General features: G+C 44.2%; 1 protein-coding gene across 5 annotated transcripts in view; it reads left to right on the top strand.

The window, feature by feature from the left end:
• Positions 1-13,405, top strand: part of sipa1l2a (signal-induced proliferation-associated 1like 2, genome duplicate a) — an 80,328-nt gene extending 66,923 nt beyond the window's left edge. The window contains exons 15-22 of one of the 5 annotated variants that reach the window (XM_085478157.1): positions 995-1,258; positions 2,331-2,384; positions 4,510-4,648; positions 7,647-7,866; positions 9,166-9,297; positions 11,470-11,587; positions 11,721-11,796; positions 12,241-13,405. In XM_085478157.1, coding sequence (XP_085334283.1) covers positions 995-1,258; positions 2,331-2,384; positions 4,510-4,648; positions 7,647-7,866; positions 9,166-9,297; positions 11,470-11,587; positions 11,721-11,796; positions 12,241-12,387 — 1,150 coding nt within the window. In that variant the 3' untranslated portion in view covers positions 12,388-13,405. The remainder of the gene's footprint in view (positions 1-994; positions 1,259-2,330; positions 2,385-4,509; positions 4,649-7,646; positions 7,867-9,165; positions 9,298-11,469; positions 11,588-11,720; positions 11,797-12,240) is intronic. The other 4 variants (XM_085478159.1, XM_085478160.1, XM_085478158.1 and 1 more) reach the window with 4 other exon arrangements.
• The last annotated feature ends 7,431 nt before the right edge of the window (positions 13,406-20,836 follow it).

Here is a 20,836-nt window from a genome sequence, read left to right as displayed (position 1 = left end):
CAGAGTGTGACATCGCCATCCTTTATCATCTTGCTTATTATTTGGATAGAGGCAAAGCATTTACACATTCGAGGAATCACATAAAGTAAAGTGATATAAAAACACCATTCAGTCGAGATGAATGCTGTACAGCTGTGTGTATTTGACCTTTTGATCATAACTTCAAGGGTCACGTTCCCCAGTTAACAAAAATAATAGTATTTTCCTCGTGGCATGCAGTTATTTTATTTTGTGTTTGCTCGTAAGTAAGCCTGTAAATCAGCCTAAGGCACAGCATTGTAAATAAGCAGAAAATGCCTCCAGTGATTTGAGTGCACTGACCCTTTAATGTGTTTTGTCAGTTGATATTTGACTAAATACTGAAAGGACAAAGTTCAGGGGGAATATTCACATGACAAACTGCAGCCGAATCCTCTTCCAGTGTAGGTTGAAGGGCAATTTGATGTTTTTAGATTAAAAGGGGGCTTATTGCCCTCATGAACAGCTCCATATTTTTTAGGAAACTACGCAAGTATCTTTGCGTGATTCACATGATTCAAAATATTCATAATCAGTACTTATCTTATATCGGGCCTTAGTGCCTTTTAAATTGATCCTCTGTCTGAGCTGTTTGAACTCCTCCCTCTGTAAAAGCCAAAGTCTTCCTTCCTTTCTCTGTTGCCCCACAGAAACACAGTTTGAGCCTACATGTGTTCACCCTTGTAACAGGATACAAATGACAGAGAATAAGGAAAAGCGTAGCGACCCCGGCAGCATGGAGACCATTCATAAACCATTTTCCGTTTAAAGAAGTCATCCTAATAGGTCGTTTCTTTACGTCTGACATGTTTCTAGCACCATTTCTATTGCTAATGTTTGTTTATGTTTTTGTTATGATTTTGCCTCTTTTTGTTTCTCTGTTTTTAAATTCATTCATTTTGTGGTCACTTTTGAGTTATGTTATGCCTTTTTTTTTTGTTTTCTGTTTCTTTTTTTCTTTCTGCTGTTTGATCAGTGGCTCACACCACTCTGGCAGTCCCCTGGCCCGTGGTGCCAGATACTGTATGTCTGCTGACTCCTCCAAGGTGTACACCATCCCCCAGACCAGCAGCTCAGGGCCAGAGCTGGTACAGGGGTCCGGGCTTGGGCCCGGCTCAGAGGCTTGTGGACAGGCACGCACACAGTCCAGTTGCAAATTCACAGTGGGCGCGAAGGCGACTGATGATGATGATGATGCCGCCCACAGCACTGAGGAACCTCCCAACATTTCAGAGTGTGGGTGAGTGTATGTGAGGGTGAAAGCAAGAAGAGCATGTGTGAGAACATCAGCAAATGTGCAAAAAAACTACAAAAACAAAGAGGTTTCAGCTCACGTGCTTCACAGCGATTTTATCACTAGCTAGTAGGCACATTTAAATAAAACACCCTTTAATCGCGCTCTTGTCAGCACATTTTTCTCCGTCTTACTGCTGCATCTCCACCTCAAACCCAACGCCACGATCAGCCTACACAGAGTGGCCTTGATTGAAGCAGACAGCCACAAAATAAATAAGCTCAGTGAAGCTGCGGACATAATACACTTGGCACATGTCACTTACGGTTTATGATCGCTCCCGTGAAGCCGCGTCCCTGTGGATCGCCAGGCTCGACCATCTCTGCTGGGAGCCAAGCATCAAGACACACACAGGAACACGCACGCAGTCGCACATGTAGTCTGAGGACGCCCATCTGCACAATAGCCTGTATCGCACAGAAGAGGAATGTATGCAATCCTCAGTCTGTGTGAGCAGTGATGACTGACTGTATCTGTCGGGTGATTAAATGGTTTTGCTGTAGAGAACAGAGAGCCATTGATGGTGAAAGCGAAACAGCTTTTACGGTGTGAGTGTAGCTGTGTGTGTGTGTCTGTCTGTGTGCACTGATTTGGAGGATGTTTGCGAGCGGGGCGTGTTTTGCAAGAGAGAGTGTGAGATTTTGCCCTGGAAGGAACCCCGTGCTCCAGCTCCCAAGTAATTTCATTTAGGCTGTGAAATTTGCTACTTACGGTTGTGTGATTGATCGCATGCACTGAAGTCATCTTCTGCCGACTTATGAAAAAGCTCCGTAATTCAGTTTACCCACCCCATTGTTTGTTTATATATTCCTACCGTTTTATTTCATCTTACATAACAGCGCCTCGTGATAAATGGCCTAATATTACTCACAGATATTGTCCTAACATAATGAAGTTTCTCTTTCCCCCCAATTCTAAAAAGTTTTCTCATTTGTTCTAACGCTGTGTGTGAGGCTGGATGTGTAACGGTGCTTCTAACTGTGGGCTCTTTCTTTCTTGCTTCTGCTTCTTGTTTCAGAGGAGCGGAAAGCTTGTTAACCTTCCTTCTCACAATGCTGTCTGAGCGTTCAAGGTACACAGTTAAGAGTGAACCCTGTGGTCCTGATCTGACACCGCCTGCTTACCCCGCACACTGCCCCGCCCTCTTTGTACCCCCACTCCTCCGGTGTCAAGTGCTGGTTCTGCCTTGTGGACCATGCTCAAAGTGGACAGCAACCAGCTGTGCATGAGTGACTGTGACATTTCCACTACAGATTCATACTGCTGTGTACTGTCCATCTAATATCTTCTCAGTCTCTCTGCTTAAATCCCTATTAGAAGTTTAATTTTAATAACCACAACCAAAGCTATCATCACAATTGCTTCCCTTTGGTTATGTTTCGTCTGGGACAGAGTATTCCCAGCTTTATACATGCATATTATAGCTATGACTCCACCTCACATTATCTGAAGGCCAATAGAAACACTTTTCTATCTGCGATTAAACTATTTGCTTCTCTATGAGTGCTGTGAACCATTTCTGCTACATTTTAGCTCGGCATATTAGCCAGCTAACCTATGAGCGTGGAGAAATATTTGAGTCAGTCCAGATACTGGAAGGCATGGTGGTGTGGCGGTTAGCAGCGTCACCTCACATCAAGAATGAGGCCCTACGTTCAAATCCAGAGCAAACTCTTAAATAGCTGTAGGTGTAAAAATTGTCATTCTCTCTGTTAGCGGAGCGACAGACTAGCGCCCTGCCCAGGTTGTGTACCCTGTGTACCCCATGACAACCTCACATTGGCATGACAGACAATGAATTGAATGGTTGGATGGCTGGTTACATTATGTGTGGGGTCCTTAAAATTTTTCTCCACTGTTAAGAGTCTTTAGCCCAAAAGAAAAACAAAGAATCTTGTGCACCACTGCATCTATGGCTTGTCCATGATAGGAGAAACGAAAGAAGGCATCACAATATTAAGCATCAAACAGCTATTAACACTTATACTTCCTTCTCTTTTGGATCTCTCTGCTGTTTCTAACTGGACTAAGTCTAAAATAATTTTATCATCTTTTTCACAAGCTCTCAGACTTTGTATTAAAAACAGGTGGATGAAAACGTACATTCTTTCTTTTTCACTGCCCCTTGAGAAGTTAATTATATACTGTAGGCATTTAACAGATGCCAGTGCACAGCAGAGTAATATTTAACTCCAAAGATGAGGGCTTTAATGTTGTTCCAGTTTTCTCATAATTATGGCTCAATTACTTCAGGCGAAAATGGACAGGTCAAGGTAGAGTGGGAAAACAGAGGACTTTTTGCTGCAGTTTTTGGCATCAAACAACGAGTGTACAAAATTCAGTTAACTGCACTTGTTTTTCTGCCAAACACAATAGAGCAAACACGGTACATATATTTAGGAACTGTTCTCCGTGTTGCCAAAAGCTTAATACAGTGCGGCTCTCAGCAACAGTGTCTGGAGGTAGCCGTCATAACTAGGCTGTCCCATCGTCTAACCATCTAGCGAATCTCCCTGCGGCCACCTAACAGCCTGCCAACAGCACTCAGTGTGTCAAGCTCAGGCTGCTCACTTAAAGCAGAGGTCTCACAGCCACATGACTTCACCAGCCTGGTCGGGCACATCTTCCGTGCCCTGTAACCTCTCCCGTAAACTCTCCACACCCTCAGAATCATTTAAATGTTCTCAGAAAAAACCCTGCTGACAACCACACTGCTAACAAAACATGTCACCTCTTGTGGGTCCTTCTCCAGCCCTGTCTAACAGCTCTCATGTCTCCCTCTGTTGTTGTTGTTGTGAACACTCCTTTAGTTGGTGCTTTCCGCTTGTTTCTGGAAGTCATTTCTGTCCCAAACCCTTGTTTTCCCTTCTACCTCTCACAGTGCTTGGCTGGATTTTATTTGCAGCCTGTGTAATCATGGTTTTGGCACAGTGATGTGGAACAGGGTAAGATTTGGAAATAAGTTCCCTCCCTTGGTCCTTTTCCATCCCCGTTATCCTGCATTCACCTGACTAGCATGGAGCAGGGAAGCGCCTGATGTTGGCATGATAAGACGGATCCCTGTCCCTGTTCTCTAAGTAGCTGGGATTACCTCTGAACCCAAGCTGTGATGGCTCCAAGGCTGCCCCCCTTGGGATGTATTTTGTGTGACCCTAGTGATGAGCCATGCTCTTCTTTGCCCTCTGTGTCATCTACAGGCAGTTGTACGCACAAGAGGCCGCATGCCGGCTCCAGGCCACTGAGCGGGATGGAAAATCTCTGCAGAGACTCTCGAAAGAGGAATACGTTAAAATGATGCTGCCCGACAGCCCGCCAGGAGAAGACAGGAGTCGCAAGGTGAGGGCATTAATGAAACCCTAACCTCTAATTTATCATCATTATTATGATGTCCTGTGTAATATGCAAATAAATGTCACTTCACAATTCTGTTATTATACTGACACGATGTATCTACAAAAACCTCAGACTTCCTCCTTTTGAATAAATCCAGTGCAGAACCAGACCTGAAAATCTCTTGCTGGGAATCCAGTGAAAGCAGGACAAACATATGCTGGCACTGCTGATAGGATTCCTCCCTCTCACTCTCTCTCTGGACACAGGACCCTTTCAGTCACCACTGACTGGCACAGTGTTTGGTTAATTTAATTTCTAACAAGGCGCTGAGTTTACTCAGTCGGGATGTCATGGATTAAAGGCAGGAAGTTCCAGAGAGCACATCGATGTTTGATGTTTCTGGGTCCTGCAGTCTCTATTAACTGCATCTCGAGTTCCCTGCACCATCCCCCCCATCCATTATCTACCAGGAAGGGACTCTGGAGATGTACAAATGGGTTATTCTTGGATGCTGCTCAATTCTAATACAAATGCACTTCAGTTCCCCGGAGAAGACGGGCATGTCCTCTGTCACAGACAGGCCTCATCCCTAACACGAAGCAGCAGTCCACTGATTCGTTTGTCTTGCCTCCAACCATCGAGCTTATGGTTTACAAAATCTGGCGCTTGCAAGACAACTAGGCAGCGTCAGCACCTGTCTCAAATGAAAGCATGCGTGTTGAGCTTGTTTGGATACACATAATATTGATGTAACTTTGCTTCCCACGAATAAAGAAAGTAGCCAGTACAAAGGTGCACTGATTGTCAGATTCACCGAGCAACAGGACCTCTGCTGTCACACTCTCCTGTCAGATTCGGTGTGATAATGTAGTGCGCGGAGCAACAATCTGGGAGGAGCATATACACATATGTTCCCAATAAACACATACTGTTCTTTTCTGGGAGCAGCTTCACTGTGTTTTCAGTCATCAGCTGGCACATAAAGTCATCAAATCACAGTAATTATATGGTGCTGGAAACACAGTTGGTTTATTTCTAATTCTTATATAAAACAGTCTGAACTGATGATTTGTCAGTTAATGAAACAGATTCTATAGTAAAGGTTAACGCATGTGTCATTTCCGGTACTCGCCCGTGGCCTTTCTTTGTGTGGCTGAGCAGGTGCAGACAGATTTTCCTTGCCAGCCACAGTGTCCGCTGGGACGACCTTCTATGGACAGGCAGACCATTGTGTGGCTGACGTAAAGGAAAGGCCGTTCACAGCTTATTTGCCCACAGTGTTCCTCTTTTGAACCTCCTGTGGGAAAGAAAGAAGAACGATCTGAAAAGGTGGTTGTCCAACACATCCTCCCGAGTGGCACGTCATTGGGTCTTTGTTTGGTGCGGGCAGCGAAGGGAAAAAAAAAAAAAAGGTCAGGAAAATCTAGGTGGATGTGCCACTGCTGCTTTGACTGATAAGAGTGTTGCTGCTCTACAAAAGAATTCAAAGCCCGTACAGCCCCGAAGCAGGCTGAGACTGTTGCCAGCTGAGGTGGATTTAGGCATACTATAATAGTCAATCTTGCAGGTTTTATTAATACAGTATTTTCTCCAAATGTGCACAGCAGGTACAGTTAACCAGTGCCAGGATGTGTTCAGAGAGCTTGTTTTGATGTACTAAATAGATTGCTTTATAAAGAAAAACATTAAGCCCAATTGGAATTGCTTTCATTTGCCGTGACTCCATTTATGGGTGCTCTAAATCTGCGCTCTTATGCTTTATATAGGTCAGCAAATCCTGTTTTAAAGTTGTTTTGATGAGCGAGAGCCTCGGGAGTCTAATCTTGTAAAGTTGGGTGGGAAAACTTGCAATAAGAGACAACCTTGTCAAGCTAAAGCCTCTGAGGTGGTCTTTAGAGGCAGTAGATGTGCATTGCTTTGAATTCCTGTATATATTTCTCACTTTAAAGACAGACAAGATGTTTGTTAAATTCTCACCGTGGGATTTGTCTTTGAAATGGAGATGGCTGGGTGTTGGCTTTGCGGGTTTACTAGTCTAGTGTAGGTTACAGCTGGGAAGCAAGGGGAGACGTTTACCCATCTGGCCAAATGCTCCGCATATCATTTGTGGCTACTTTTGATGTCACTGCTGCTGCATTTATGTTAGCTGAACAGCAACATAACGGATGGGATCTGGCTTTGTGGTTTTCTGGGTTTAAAGAGGAGATGCTCTGTCAAAACTGTGGCCAGCTGTAACACAGTGGTGTCTTTGCAGTGATATCCCATGTAATTCTCTCTCCAAAAGACATCCCCTCAGGGTGATGCTACTTTTCAAGCCCTAACAGCTTTTATAATTGTTTATTCTGACCTCATGCTCTCTTTGATCACAGCATGCATCGTTCTGATTTGGCCCCTGCTTGTCTCTGCTATATGAGCTCTCTAATTGCACTATTATACCAAAATACTGGAAGGCAGGCAAACTTCAGATGTGCAGACAAACACAAGACAGAATATTGTTTTATACTTGCTTTTTTGTTTAAGTTAAATTACCCACAATTATCCTTGTAATTGTCCAGATGTCAGTCTCACACATGTATACGACACTGTGGTTAGTTCACCCAGTTGTCTGTATCCTCCTCACCATCTTAAAGACTTCTCGACTGCCTCCTCATGTTTTTTCCTTTCCGTCTCGCTTTGTGAAACCTGCACTCTGCTTTAGCATTAAACTCAGCGACTACTTGTTGCCACAGTGCAGTGGCTTCTGTCACCACCTCCTCCAGCCCTGTTATTCCCCGTCTTCCAGACGTTCTCCAGCTGTGCTCAATCCAACTGCATTTTCCTGAACGCATAGACTGTAAATGATTCCTGCCACCTCTCCCCCGGATGTTCCCCGTTTAGCCCACCCAGTCGCCCAATCGTGTATGCCTCCTGTGCCGAGGAAAGGCAGAGCATGGGGAATGTGCATCTAGGATTGTTTTCTTTGTTATGAGTAATGCTTGACAAATTGTTCTGATCTTCTCAGGTATCAGCAGTGGACAGCTTGTCCCCCAGACGCTCGCTGTACCGAACGCTGTCCGACGAGAGCGTGTCCAGTAACCGGAAAGGCTCGTCGTACGCCAGCTCGCACAGCTCCATGCTGGACCAAGCCATGCCTAACGACATCCTATTCAGCACCACCCCACCTTACCACAGCACGCTGCCGCCTCGCATGATCCACAACCAGGGCGCGTCGAACCTGCGGAGTAAGTACACCAACGAAACGCTCGACGGGCCGGCTCGCTGAAAAAACACACAAACAGAAGACAGGAAGGCTAATACACACTTTTCTCAGTGACGCTGCTGGATTATCAATCCTCTTCTCTGGCACCGGATAAGAGCCAGGATATCGAGACTCGTTCAAAGAGCCACTTGAGTCCTTGCTGATATCATAAGCACAACTGGTACACACTCCAGCAGCACTCCTCAATATAGTCATCTAATTGGAAATGGGTGAGGCTGCTCACTACTTGCAAGGGACCTGCCGCTCCGTCTGCATTAAGCAGACACCTGTCACTGCTGGCTAATATTCCCTGCTCCACTGTCTCCCAGCATCCACTGAATATGTATTAGCGATGAGAGGTGTGATGTCCTGCCTGCTGCTTTAGGATCTCTGACATGAACATGCCTATTTTTCCATGAGGAATGTCACAATGTCTGTCATACATAATGTTTCATTCACTCATCAGTCCCTGCCAGCCACCCCTCTCTGTCCCTCCTGTCTCATTTTCGTACCATCCCTTTTCCATCTCCCGCTGCTGTCCTTAGATAGAAAATGGCTTTTGGAAAGATGGTTTTTTTCTCTTCGGCCTCTTCTGCCTGTCAGTCTGATGGATTCCTGATTGTTTTGAAGGGTAGTTGAGAGCACAGGCTCTCCCTTTCCCGTACTGAAGCAGCCCCAATTTGGTAAACAGTGAATTACTCAAGCTCCAAGACGCTGGGTAAATTGAAAGGAGAGTGTCAGCGTCACCTCAAGCTCTTTGTGTCTCTTCTCTGCTTCTCCACTCATGCTTTTCTAAATGCCTCTCTGCAGAGTGGGAGCTTGTTTATTGCATTCTCTGTCTTTCAGGGCTGAGGGGGGGCAGGAGGGACAGAGGGGAGGGAAAGGAGTTATTGATTGAAACATGAAGACATTCACTTAGACAAGTGGTTTATCGCCCCTAAGACAGCGACTCGCGAGTGCCACACAGAGAAGGTGGTTTTAATGTGACTCTTGCCTATCATGCTGTTACACAAATCCAGAACTTGGCTTTTCAAAAGGTTCCCAACCTGCTGGAGGATTTCGCCAGATGAGCGAATATAGATTAGGCGTTTGGCAGGAGTTAGGCTAGACAAAAGCCATCCCGCTTCAAATTGTCTCTCTGGCTTCCCCCCCCTCACGTCCCCCTCCCCATTCCTTTCCCCTAACCCCTTTTGTCTGATGCAAACTGATGGGTGACTCAACGATTAGCCCTAAACTCAGGCCAGGCCTAGACACTGATCGGCGTGCCTGCCTGTCTCTGCAGATGAGTTTTGGTTCTCTGACGGCTCCTTGGCGGACAGGTCCAAGTTCAGCGACCCGGGCCTCATGCCCCTCCCTGACACTGCCTCTGGGCTGGACTGGTCTCACCTGGTCGATGCAGCACGAGCCTTCGAAGGTAACCAGCCTGGATGAAGCTGCTGGCACCTTGTGTAATCCACTTCTACTCCCCACCCCCTCCTCCTGGCTGCTTAGCGTGTGTGACTGTGTGTTTTGTAATCTGCAAGTGCCCGCTTGCTTGAATGTGCAGATTTGTGTGAGCTATGTGTTTTCTTCTAGTTGCTCCTAAGTGCTTCCGGAGCTTACTTTTGGGAATCCTCCTGCTTTTTGCACCTCTACCCCAGGCCCCTTTGCAATTTCCTATTAAGAACAAAGCCATCATTTCTCAGCACTGACATGGAGCTAATCTTCCCACCATAAGGCCAGCAAGTCATCATTCGGGTTTTCAGAGTGTTGCTGCTTTTCTGTTATGGTTAAGGTTTCGTTTGTTAAGTTTGGGATGATTTATGCTCCCCTCTTGACCACCAGGTCCAAATGTGATCTTCTGAAAGAAACAGACTTTTCCATTTCGGGGGGTTTGTTGGTATTCAGCTCTGGGACGAGAAATTTAGATATGAAGCTTTCATGTAGACTTATAGGTTGTCTTCCTGTCAAAAACTTAAAGCTGATTATTCCCCCCCCCCAATCGTACATTTAAACCACTCATTTGCATCGTAATCTCTTTTCTAATTTAAATACCTTTTTTGGACCAGTCTCATGCCGGTGTATTTCCCATTTATCACAGACCTGCGCACATGCCATGAGTATTTTTTTTTTCTTTTTTTCCACCTTGACCCTGGACCAGTGAGCAGGCAACATAGCATGTAATCATTTGTTTGTCATAATTAACGAAGTCTTTTGTGGAGATTCTCCTTTGATGCATTTCTTGCCGCACGGCCCGCAGTCTTGTCATTTAACGAGAGACGAATCAGCAGAGTTGATGCACAGTCTGAGTGGCAGCGGCAAGGCAGTTGTCACGGCAGCCGCGCTGGCCCAGAAAAAACGCTGTGTAAACCAGGGGCCTTGTTGCCGAGCAGAAAGTGGCTCGGGGCTGCCATTGTGTCATGTATGTTTAACCAGCTTTGTTTAGAGCCAGTGGGGAAAGAGGCTGGCTTAGATGTAAAGCATTCACGACATTCATAACCCTTAGTCATGTGGATCCTGAGAGACGGCTCATTTTTATGATGCAAAAAGACAGTTTGGATTGGCTTGCACTATATAAAAAAATAAAAAAAAAAACTGAAAAAATTAAAACTACTGTGCTCTCTTTGAGTTTTGCAAGAAGCAGCAGATGGAAGTGAAAATAGGCTTTTTTTTTTTTTTTTTTTGTAGATTTGAACAACAAAGCATGTTGGTGCAGTCGCTGAATGCTTTCGCATGCAGTGTGCAGCATAGATTCTCTTCTCTGTAATCTGTCTTTCTGTCCAGTAAGTATGAACCCCGGGTCACGCAAAAACGGCAAGCTGCTTTTCTGCACTTGTCTCCGCTTTTCCTAGAAGTCTTTAATCTTTCTGATGCAGCCATCGAATATGAAGGAAGATGTTCATTCATATGCAAATGAAGACTTGCTCTCCCGTCCCTGACTCATCTGAAAAACCAACTTTGGGCTCGGCCAGCTTTTGTCTTCGAGTGGATTAGCTTTCATTTGGGGGCTAAATTAATGGAAGGGTTTCCTTAATCTTTTTCTATGAATATGCAGAACCACCCCCCACCCCCCCCCCCACCCCATCTTTAGCCTCAGATAAGGGCTTGAGAAAGACAGGTTTCTAAAGAAACAAGCATTAGGCCTTAAAACTGAGCAGGCCCCAAGGGTAACATGCCAAGTTTGGGTTTTCCATGGAGCTTTGACAAAGCTTAAGGGCCTGATATGGTAAAACAAGCATGACTGGTGTCCTACAGCTCCCTGGGATCCAGCCCATTATGAGCCAAACAGCTGTCAGAGGAAACTTGGAGGGGTGAGGGCACTGGAGCAACACCCCAGGGACTGACTTTATCTGTAGTAGTCTAGAAATGCTCTGTTTACTACCTTGTTCCCTGCTGTCCGGTTATAGATCTCTCAGCAAGGCAGGACTGCTTTTGCAAGTGCACTAAACCAGAGCCATCCATTCATACAAGCCATGAATGAATCGTCCCATCCACTCGGGAATGCGTGTGCAAGTGTGTTTATCTGTTCTGTTTTAGTTTAACAGATTTCCTGTTTTCGATGTCAAAGGCAGATCATGACCCATTACTTCACCTGTTCTTTTCCCAGACCAGCGCGTGGCGTCCTTCTGCACCATGACTGACATGCAGCGGGTCGAGGCTCTGCAGATCTCGAGAGAGCTGACCAGACGGGTGGTGGAGGCGGAAGGAGCGGCGCTGGGAGCAGAGTAAGCTTCACTGACACACACACACACAAGAACTAAGTGAATATTGACTGTTAGCTAAACTGTCATTATTGTTTCATTTCGTGTAAATAAATGACTCTTGGCACCGTCCTCTTCTGTGTTACCCCACAAACAGCTCCCCCTCCACACTCACTGGCAAAGTCAACCAGTTAGAGGTGATCCTGAGGCAGCTGCAGCACGACCTCAGAAAGGTGAGTCCGCGTCATCCTTTTGTCGATTATGTTTTTGTCACCTTGGTGCGCTCCTTTCGCACATTAGCAAACGACACATGTCGGTGTCCCACAGCTCAGATGAACAGACACTGAGTAATGCGTGCCCCGAGGTCTGTGTAATACAAACTCATCCACTTAATTCAATATCCCGCTTCCTTTTCTTATTGTGTCCCAGCCCAACGTTTCCCCACCTACACTAATGTGCTTAAAATGGAGAGAGGAAATGCACTTTTATCAGAACAGAGGAAGGGCTGCTTTGCCATGTTAATGCCTCCCATTTACACCACGCTGACGAAAGACGGATGTTCTTGTAATAGCGGGGCTTTTATCAGCCTCTTTTGTATCCATTTATTTTTTGCCTCATGTGTTTCGCGTTGATTGCGTGTGTTCACGTGTGTGTGTGTGTGTGTGCCCTGTTTTCAGGAGAAAGAGGATAAGGCGATGCTACAGGAAGAGGTGCAGCACCTGAGACAGGACAACATGCGACTGCAGGAGGAGAGCCAGACCGCAGCGGCGCAGCTCAGGAAGTTCACAGAGTGGTTCTTTCACACCATCGACAAGAAACCCTAAGACACAGAGCGAGGGAGGGAGAGAGAAAGCATGATGGCCTTTATTCCTCACGGGCACCCACTCTACTCCTACTTAAGACTCCCAGATGATCCACAGGCAAACAAACTATAAAACAAACCATTACCAGCTCCCAAGAGTAATCAAGACGCTTTCAAACAACCCCATGTTTTGGAGACTATCGTGCAGTCCTGGGTGAGAAACCTGAAACCCCGATCTGGACTTTTACTTTTGGGATCGTCCTCTGTCTGAAGCGCAGGGTCGTGTCTGATTTAACTGGTGAACGAGGCTCTTGGGGAAACACCACCCCCACCTCCATCTCCAGCACTAAAGAGGAATCAAGAAAGACGACCCAGGGCCCCGCCTGTCCACGGGATCTTCTTACAGTAGAGGAATGTAAAGCTCATTTACTGTAGTGAACATATAATCTACCTACCTACGTATGTCGCATCGGTCTACTGTACTGTATACTCAGCCGTACTGTATCATACTGCACACACTGTCACACAGCTGTTTCTGTGCCGGCCGTCACGGACACAGGAAAGTATAGAGGGGCGAGGCGAGAGGGAGGAGGGGAGGAATCTACTGGACATAATGAAGTGGTACTTACTGTCTGCTTGCACCAAGAGGAATCCACATGTGGCGCTCTTGAAACGTACGGCGGGGAGGGGGGGAAATGAATGTAGCTCAACTGAGATCTTTTTTCTTTCTTTCTTCTCCTGCTTTCTGGTTTCCAAAGTCGCAAAAGTTTTGAGGTTTGCTGTTTTTCAGACTTTTTGTTTCTTTGTTTTTGTTTTGTTTCTGATGAATTCCACATTTTCCTTTCCTCTGTGTTGTAATGTAGGGTCACATGGCAGTAATTTTGATGTTTTAAAGGTGCTTTTCCCTACGCACATTTGTCACTAGTTTCCCTTCACTGTCACAATGTCCTAGCAATAACAAAGTGGTAGTTACAAAACTGTGTTTTGTTTTGGTTTTTTTATTTAAATTTTTTGTTTTTTAATAAAAGAAGTTACCACAAGCGTGAAGAGTTCCTGTCGAGTCGCAGTTGTATTTGACGTGTATTTATGAAACGAGGAAGAGACTGTGCCTAAAACTCTTGGTTGTCGGTGGATTGTTTCTCTTTGCTTTTAGTCCTTTTTGTAAACACACGCCTTGTCTGTGGCTCACTGATAGGAAAAAAAAAATGTGTGTGTGTCAGAGAGAGAGAGGTTATGTGAGTGTGTGTGTGTGTGTGTAGTTTATCACAGGAAAATGTGTTCTTATGCAGTGGTTTCTAGAGCATTAGAGCAAGCGCCAGTGAACCACACTTACAATGCCAAATGTGTTTATTTTCTGTACATACCTGCCACAGAAGTGTCTTGTATTTAACACTATTATTTAAGCTTATTTAACCTAAAGTTGTTTATTTTATTAAAGGTATTTGTTTTGTTTTTTGTTTTTTCTCCACTAAGGAGAGATGAAGCTCTGTGTATGTTGTAAAGTGTGTAGCTTGCCGGGGCAAAAAAAAAAAGAAAAACAACAACAAAACTATATATTTAAATATATAAATGATGATTTTGGAGATTCCAACATTTGGATGCTGCTAGATTAACAGTTTGCTGGTTTGTATGCTTTTAAAAACTGTCTCTCTCCATGAACTGTCTCATCCCTGGTGAGACATTGGGCGCTTTTTTTGTTTGTTTTTGTTTTTTTTAAATAAATGTAGTTGTAAAAATAAGTCTTTTGTGCTTCGTCAGTCTTTCTTCTCCCAGCCTCGGTACCAAAGCAGCGATTTGAGTTTTTTCAGTCTGGTTCACTGCTACTGCTGTTTGAAGTCTGTTTCAAAGAAATGGTTTCAGGAAATAAGAGAAACTTATTCAGCCTCTTGCCAGGGGTTAGATGAGAAGATGCATGCCACCTATTTACAGTCAAAGAAAGTTGTCACACGACTCTCTGCAGTCCTGTGAAAAGCTAAGCACACTGCATGACTCAGTAGTTTGCTGCCAAAGGTGCTTCTACAACAACGTGAAGTGCTCATTCTGTATGCTCGCCTGTATGACTGATGGAAGTCGCTTCAGTTCACTGAGGTTTACAGGCAGTCATGTATGCACAGCTCTCTTAAAGTCCCACCACAGCATTTCAGTCAGACTCTGGTTGGACTTCGACTAGGCCGTGCAACACCTTGATTATATTTTCTTTTTGTTTAGCCACTCTCCTGTACCTTTAGTGGTGTGCTTGGGATGATTGTGTAGAATAATTTGGTATACAGAGGAGTTTGTGGTCGACTCAATGATCGTAATGTGCATCAGTCCTGTAGCTGCAAAGTGAGTCCAAATCATCATCTTTCTACCACCATGCTTGACAGTTGGTATGAGGTGTTTTTACTGATTTGCTGCATTTGGTTTTTCCCAAACGTGGTGCTGTGCCGACATCTCTAGTTTGGTCTCGTCTGTCCAAAGGTCATTTTTCCAGAAAGCTTGTAACTTATTCAGATGCACTTTTGCAAACCTAAACTGTGTTGTCATGTCCTTTTTAGTTAGGAGAAGCTGTCTTTTGGAAAAACCTTCAAAACGAGCTGTACTTGTTAGGTGATTAAAAAAAAAAAAAAGTGTCATGAACTTTAAGATTTAACATGCTAACTGAGGCCTGTAGCGTCTGAGATGTAGCTCTTGGGTTTTTAGTTTCTTTGAGCATAGCATGGTCCTTGGGATGAATTTGACTCCCAGACTGTCATAGTGTTAACACACACTTAGTATAGTATTAAATTATGTACGAAGCTCTCTACGTGGATCTATGTTCAGATCATGAAAATCATTATTTACATGTATGCTGCATGTAAGTAATAATGGTTGTGTTGCATCACCTTTTTCAGCAACACTAAGTAAGAGTTTAGGAACTGAAGAGACACATTTTGTATGTTGAAAAGTAAAATGTTTCTGTATTTCTTGCTTGGAAAAAGGGGTTCAGCAGCTCAGGGTGTTTCCTTTTTTTTTTTTTTCTTTCTTCTTATTTGATGTACTTTTTTCTTTCTTAATGGGCCAAATGTTTGAGGTGGCTGACAGGTCGACACCACTGACTGCTCTGGTCTGACGGCTGGATCATGTTTTGTATTTGTATTGTTCTTTACAACAGATCCAACTGTGAAATATTCCTGAGTCAGTGCAAAAAATTCTACTTAACAATTGGGTCTCATCATCATGGCCATTCACTATTGGCTATTGTGCTCGGTGTCAGAAATTCTCAGGTTTCTCTTAATCGTTTCATGTTATCATTTCTTGTAGATGATGAAATCCTGTGATTACTATTATTATTTATCTATAAGCATACATATTTATGTTAAGAACATTTATTCTCAGATTGTTCAGTTGTTTCCCATGCACTGATGAACCCCACAAGTAACTTGCATAATTTAACCAGTTGCTTAAAAAACGACAACAACAATTTTAAAAAGTGCAGCTAGATGTACGTACCTCCTTTTGTGTAGATGAGTCACTATGTTAAATCCAGTTTACCCATTGTAGCAGCTTTTGTGCTTTGTATCTTAATTCTCTCTTAATTCACTTGGTTGAACACATTTAATATAACGACTGATCTTTACTGATTTTTGTAATTTGGCATTGTTGACCAAAAGGGGGGAAAGAGAGAGAGATTAGTCACTTCTGTTTCCCCCTTACTTGATTCTTTTCTAAATGGCTGAAAGAAATTGAATAAAGTGTTTATAGCTGACGCACAAATAAGTTGGACCGTTTTCGGGGGTTTGGAGTGAGTCTGCCTCTGTGTGTGAGAGCCATCTTCATCCCTGCAGTAGCTGTTCTTCAGCAGTCGTCATGCAGCTGCTGCAAAGGGATTAGAACAAATTAGCTCCTGAATATTAGTTCATAACTGTGCCATTACCCATTCATAAGCTCTAGTTGGGTTGGGTTTTTATTTATGTTTATGTTTGTTTGTTGCACACACAAATGCTCGTTGCTGAGAGACAAGAATCCGGCACCTGCACAGGGACCTAAAGAGGCAACCTGGAGGTTACCAGTGGCTACGATAACTTGTGTTTATTTTAGCTTCTTTTTGCTTTCTAGCTGCACATCCTAACATAGCCTTGCTTTGGGATACTCTTGTTTTAAAGACTGTTTAAAATAATTAAGCATTTAATATCAAACTGTTATTTGATCTATGATGACATGAGAGTGGCCACATAGTCCACAGCCCACTGGATTAAAATTAAGGTATTTAAGGTATGTATTTATTTTTTAAACCTGTTCCCATAGTGAATCATGGTATCAGGCCCCATTGATGATGGCTTTCTTTCTCTACTCATGCACACGCTTAACTCAAGGTGAGTGTATTTAGCAGCTGATTGGACTAACTCCAATCGCTCTTTTAGGAACAGGAAACTGTTCAGATCTTTGAGTTAATCAACTCAGTTTATATTTTAAGCTCATCTTGGTGAACCTGGTTCCTGAAGTAGGGGCTCTGGTCCAGCTTTTTCAAAATACTTTTATTAAAAAGAATAAATTTAAAAAGAAAAAGAAAAGTTTTAACATTTGACCTGTTGTATTTGTGCAATTTTCAATAAAAAAAAGACAGTATTTAGAGATTGGATCTGTAAATCACTGCGTTCTGTTTCTGTTTATAGTGGTATCAGGGACCCTTAGTCCTAAAACTGTAAAAAATGTGGGTTCCTATACACAACATAAAGGGGTAACTGAGTATGACCTTACACTCTTTATATAATTACATCATGTATTCTTACAGGGTCATCTCAATATTTAACTGAACAGCATTTGTTAGAGCCAGAATAACAAGGAACAAAAGTCCTGAGAGTCAGATATTTTTAACTGAAGTTCTTAAAATTTGTCATAAGCAATGATTAAAACATTTAAACTAACAGACCCTAGATAAGAAAAAATCTTTTGTACACCTAGTGGGAAGAGGCTACTGCATGTAGACTCAGTCACAAAAACCTGTTCTCCAGGTTTGAACAAGAGACAAAGAGCTAATTTGTTGCGGTACGTTCGTTAAGCTCCTGCAAGCTAAAAAAACCAAGGATGACAACCTTTACTATGAGACTTTTTCATGCTCTATTTTGTAAACAGCAGGTGCGCTAAGACTCTCCAATGGAAACATGAAACCATAATGTGTTTGTGACTTGATTCCCAGTGAGTTGGTGTGCTTTAAATAAATGACAGATGTTGCTTTCACTGCAGGGACGCTGAAAGACTCGCTGAATAATTAATCATAAGCCTTTTTGGGTGCTGAGCAAAAAAAAACCCCAAAACAATTAAATTTGTTTGCGACTTCCTGCATAAACCTCCAGCCCAGCTGCTGGAGTGTGGCCCAATACATCATGTCCTCCAGGGGATTGGGGGGTATGCTGCTGCACTGAATTGTGGGTAGAGTTGTTCAGGCCAGATTTTTGGCTGGATACATTTCTTTCACCTCTCTAACTGCATTTACCTGTGAAGGAACTGGAGCTAGTTGTTGTTAGTGTGTTTGAAGTTTGTGTCTCAGGTTACAAAGCAATAAAAAGTGTTTAAAAAGGCAAGCCATGTAAGTCTGAAGGCTTTATGAATGAACCCGGAGCTTAGATTACAACACACTCTATTGTGACTCTCCTGGGAGGCTCTTGATCTCTGTCTGACCTCTCACCTCCGTCGGGCCACGCCACACCAGAGATACCTGGATGGTCATATGGGCGTGTTTTGGGCGAGCTCCGGGTTTGGCCGGGATCAGCATGCAGCGAGATGAGGTAGTTAATCTACACGTGCGTGTGCAATGCCAGGACAGCAGATGGGAGCTCACACTGGCACAAAGCTAAAGTGTTGCCCGTTTCAGATAGAGGAGGAGTCCGGGGCTTTTTGTGGACTTTGACCAACAACTAAGGAGAGGTGCCCAATGACTTTGGCGTCGAGCGATGTTGGTGGACAGAGGCCGGATCGGCAGCAGAGTGAAAACAAGCTGTGGCAATCCATGCGCAGGACTAGTCCTGTGATGCAGTGACATGTTGGAATTTCATTAGCCTTGAAAAATATGCTGACAAGCAGTCATGCAAACCACATTGATTTCTCAAAATGTGACTGTGTCAGCAGTTAAAGGAAGAAATGCTGGCGTTCCTCTGCCATTCAGCAGCGGCGGTCATGCGCTACACAGTTTTGCTGCTCATCACACATAATAACATGTGACTGGGACACAGTTGTCCTGCTTCCACATTCCCACAGCAGATGCTCCCTTGCTGTGAGTGCCACCCTGGTGGTGATCATGTTACCCAGAATAAGGTTCAGTATGCCCAGAGCACAGCTGGCAGAGAGCGCAGGGAGCGAGGGGGGGAGTGGGGCTTTATCGACTGCGAGCGTAGGTCAGTGTGGAGTAACTGCCTGCAGAATATCAAATATCAGCTTTAGCTATCAGCTTCTTTAAGAAAACATTGATTGGATTTTATGTTTCTGGTGGATTTATGTTTTTTTTTAAAAAATCTCCTCCAGCATTGTGTGGAATAGTTCAGAAATATCACAATTCCTCTTGCTGCATTATTCATAATGCTTGTGTAATTCTCGGCTCAACATTTTAAAGCCAATTTTTTCCCAGTTATAACCGTAAGTTTTGTACACAGTATCGACCACCACTCGGGTCTGAAGCGCTGCGGATGGTGAAAGAGAGGGGAAAAACTGACAAAGGTTCGCCGTTGGTCTTGCCAAACAGTTACCAAATCTCACTTGTGTTGTGTGCCTGCGAGGCGTAACAACAGGATTAGCTCTCTCTCACCTGGACTGCTTATCTGTGAAGCTCATCTCTCCTTCACGGGCGCTTTGAAATTCCCTCTCACTCACCAGGGAGCTGCATCTCACACAACACAAAAGAAAGGAGAAGTGAGGGGAGTAAAAAGGAAAGCTCCTCCAAACCAGCGGGCAGTCATCTTGCTCTCCCCCCAGTCTGGCTCCCCCAGGTCCCCATGGGGCCTCACTATCTGTCAGTCAAGTCAAAGGTGACCACCCTCTTAGCTGAACCTAGTGAAGGGGAACGTCTTAGAAGCTTCTCATCTGCCCGTTTGCCTGCTATAGGAATGAGAAAGGATAAATAGAAGTCAGAGAAAATCTACAAAAAGTCAATTCTGTTAGAATAGCTTGAAATCTTGGATGACACAGACGGGGGAGCGGCACAACCTGAGCAAACCTCTCGTGCTTGAATGTGCGAAAATAAAAAAGGGAAGGCCCTTGCCTTGTGTTCGCTGCATGTGCTGTTTCACTGCCAAATTAGATAAAGAGACAGGAGCAAACAGATAAGACAGCGCTCCTAAATTATCTTCATTTGTCCTTGTCCGCTGTCCTCTTCAGTCTTGCAGCAACAGTGAGCTCTGCTATCGATTCTCAATCGGCTGCTTCAATCGCAAACAGCCCCCGACTGTGAGCAGGTATTGAAGGCGTGGGGTAGGTTGGTGAGCGGCTGGGAGAAGTTCAGGACCAGATCTCTAGGCTGACTTTTTTCCTTTAAAAAAAAAATAAAAATCTTAGATATTGATCATGCAAAGTTGCATTAGTGCACCTGGGCCTGTGCGGCCGAGTTAGAAGGGTTGTTATAAAGGGTCATGGGAATATTGATGTCTGGAGGGTGAATGGTAGGTGTTAAGAGTGGGGGCGTATAGCGCTGAATAACAAACAACCCCCACTGACCCATCATCAGCAGTAAAAGCTTAACTGGAGAAGCAATCGATCCTCGGTGTGAAAGGAGGAGATGCGGACACGGTGAAGGTCAAACACAAAATGGATTTCAGCTTTTCCTCGTCGGCGCAGCGAGTTCAGGAGAGAGTGATGCCAGAGTGCATGTTGGCACGGTCTCATCACTCTGTAAAATAAAGTGCACGCTGGGTCCATGTGCGGCTAATTAGGGCAGACCTGTCATTATCTGCATGCATGGGGCTGTTGAGAGCCTGTTTCAGTTTACAAACATTCATAGTTTGAAGTCATTTGTTTTTGACTTTAAATAAGCTGCAGATCCTTTGATCTTGATGGCCGTGGAATGGGATTTCCAGCCTGTTGATTGGGACCTGGGGCTTAACAATCCAAGTGTCCTCAAGGTGCTCCCGATCAGCTTCTGATACGTTACAAATCCTGCTGGGGGAGGCTTCTCTTGTTGAGGTGTGCTTTTGTGCACACATTTTTTTCCCCACCTTACCTCCATGTGAACTTGTTTAATAACCACATCTATAAAAATCTGGGACTCTCCACCATTTGACCTTAGAACTGAAGAAGCTTCTCGGATGAGAGGTGAAACGTCTTCAAGCAACTTAAAGAAGTCCAGACGCTTTTCTTTGCAAGCTCCTTTGACAACCACGTCTATAGTTTGGATTCTGTAAAGAAAGTAATGCGGAAAAGATGCTGATAGCAAGTGGAATATTCCAATTTTCTAATATGTGCTAAACACTAGTTTTGCAGATATTTTGTCATGTCAGGGTGAAACAGTAACAACACAGGATGAA

Source organism: Copadichromis virginalis, linkage group LG13, assembly GCF_057382275.1.
Source record: "Copadichromis virginalis isolate Kocher_CV1m ecotype Utaka linkage group LG13, C_Virginalis_male_GT1.1, whole genome shotgun sequence".
In the NCBI taxonomy this organism is placed as follows: Eukaryota; Metazoa; Chordata; class Actinopteri; order Cichliformes; family Cichlidae; genus Copadichromis; species Copadichromis virginalis.
Note: the sequence above shows the minus strand (reverse complement) of the source record. Positions and strands in the feature narration are given on the sequence as shown.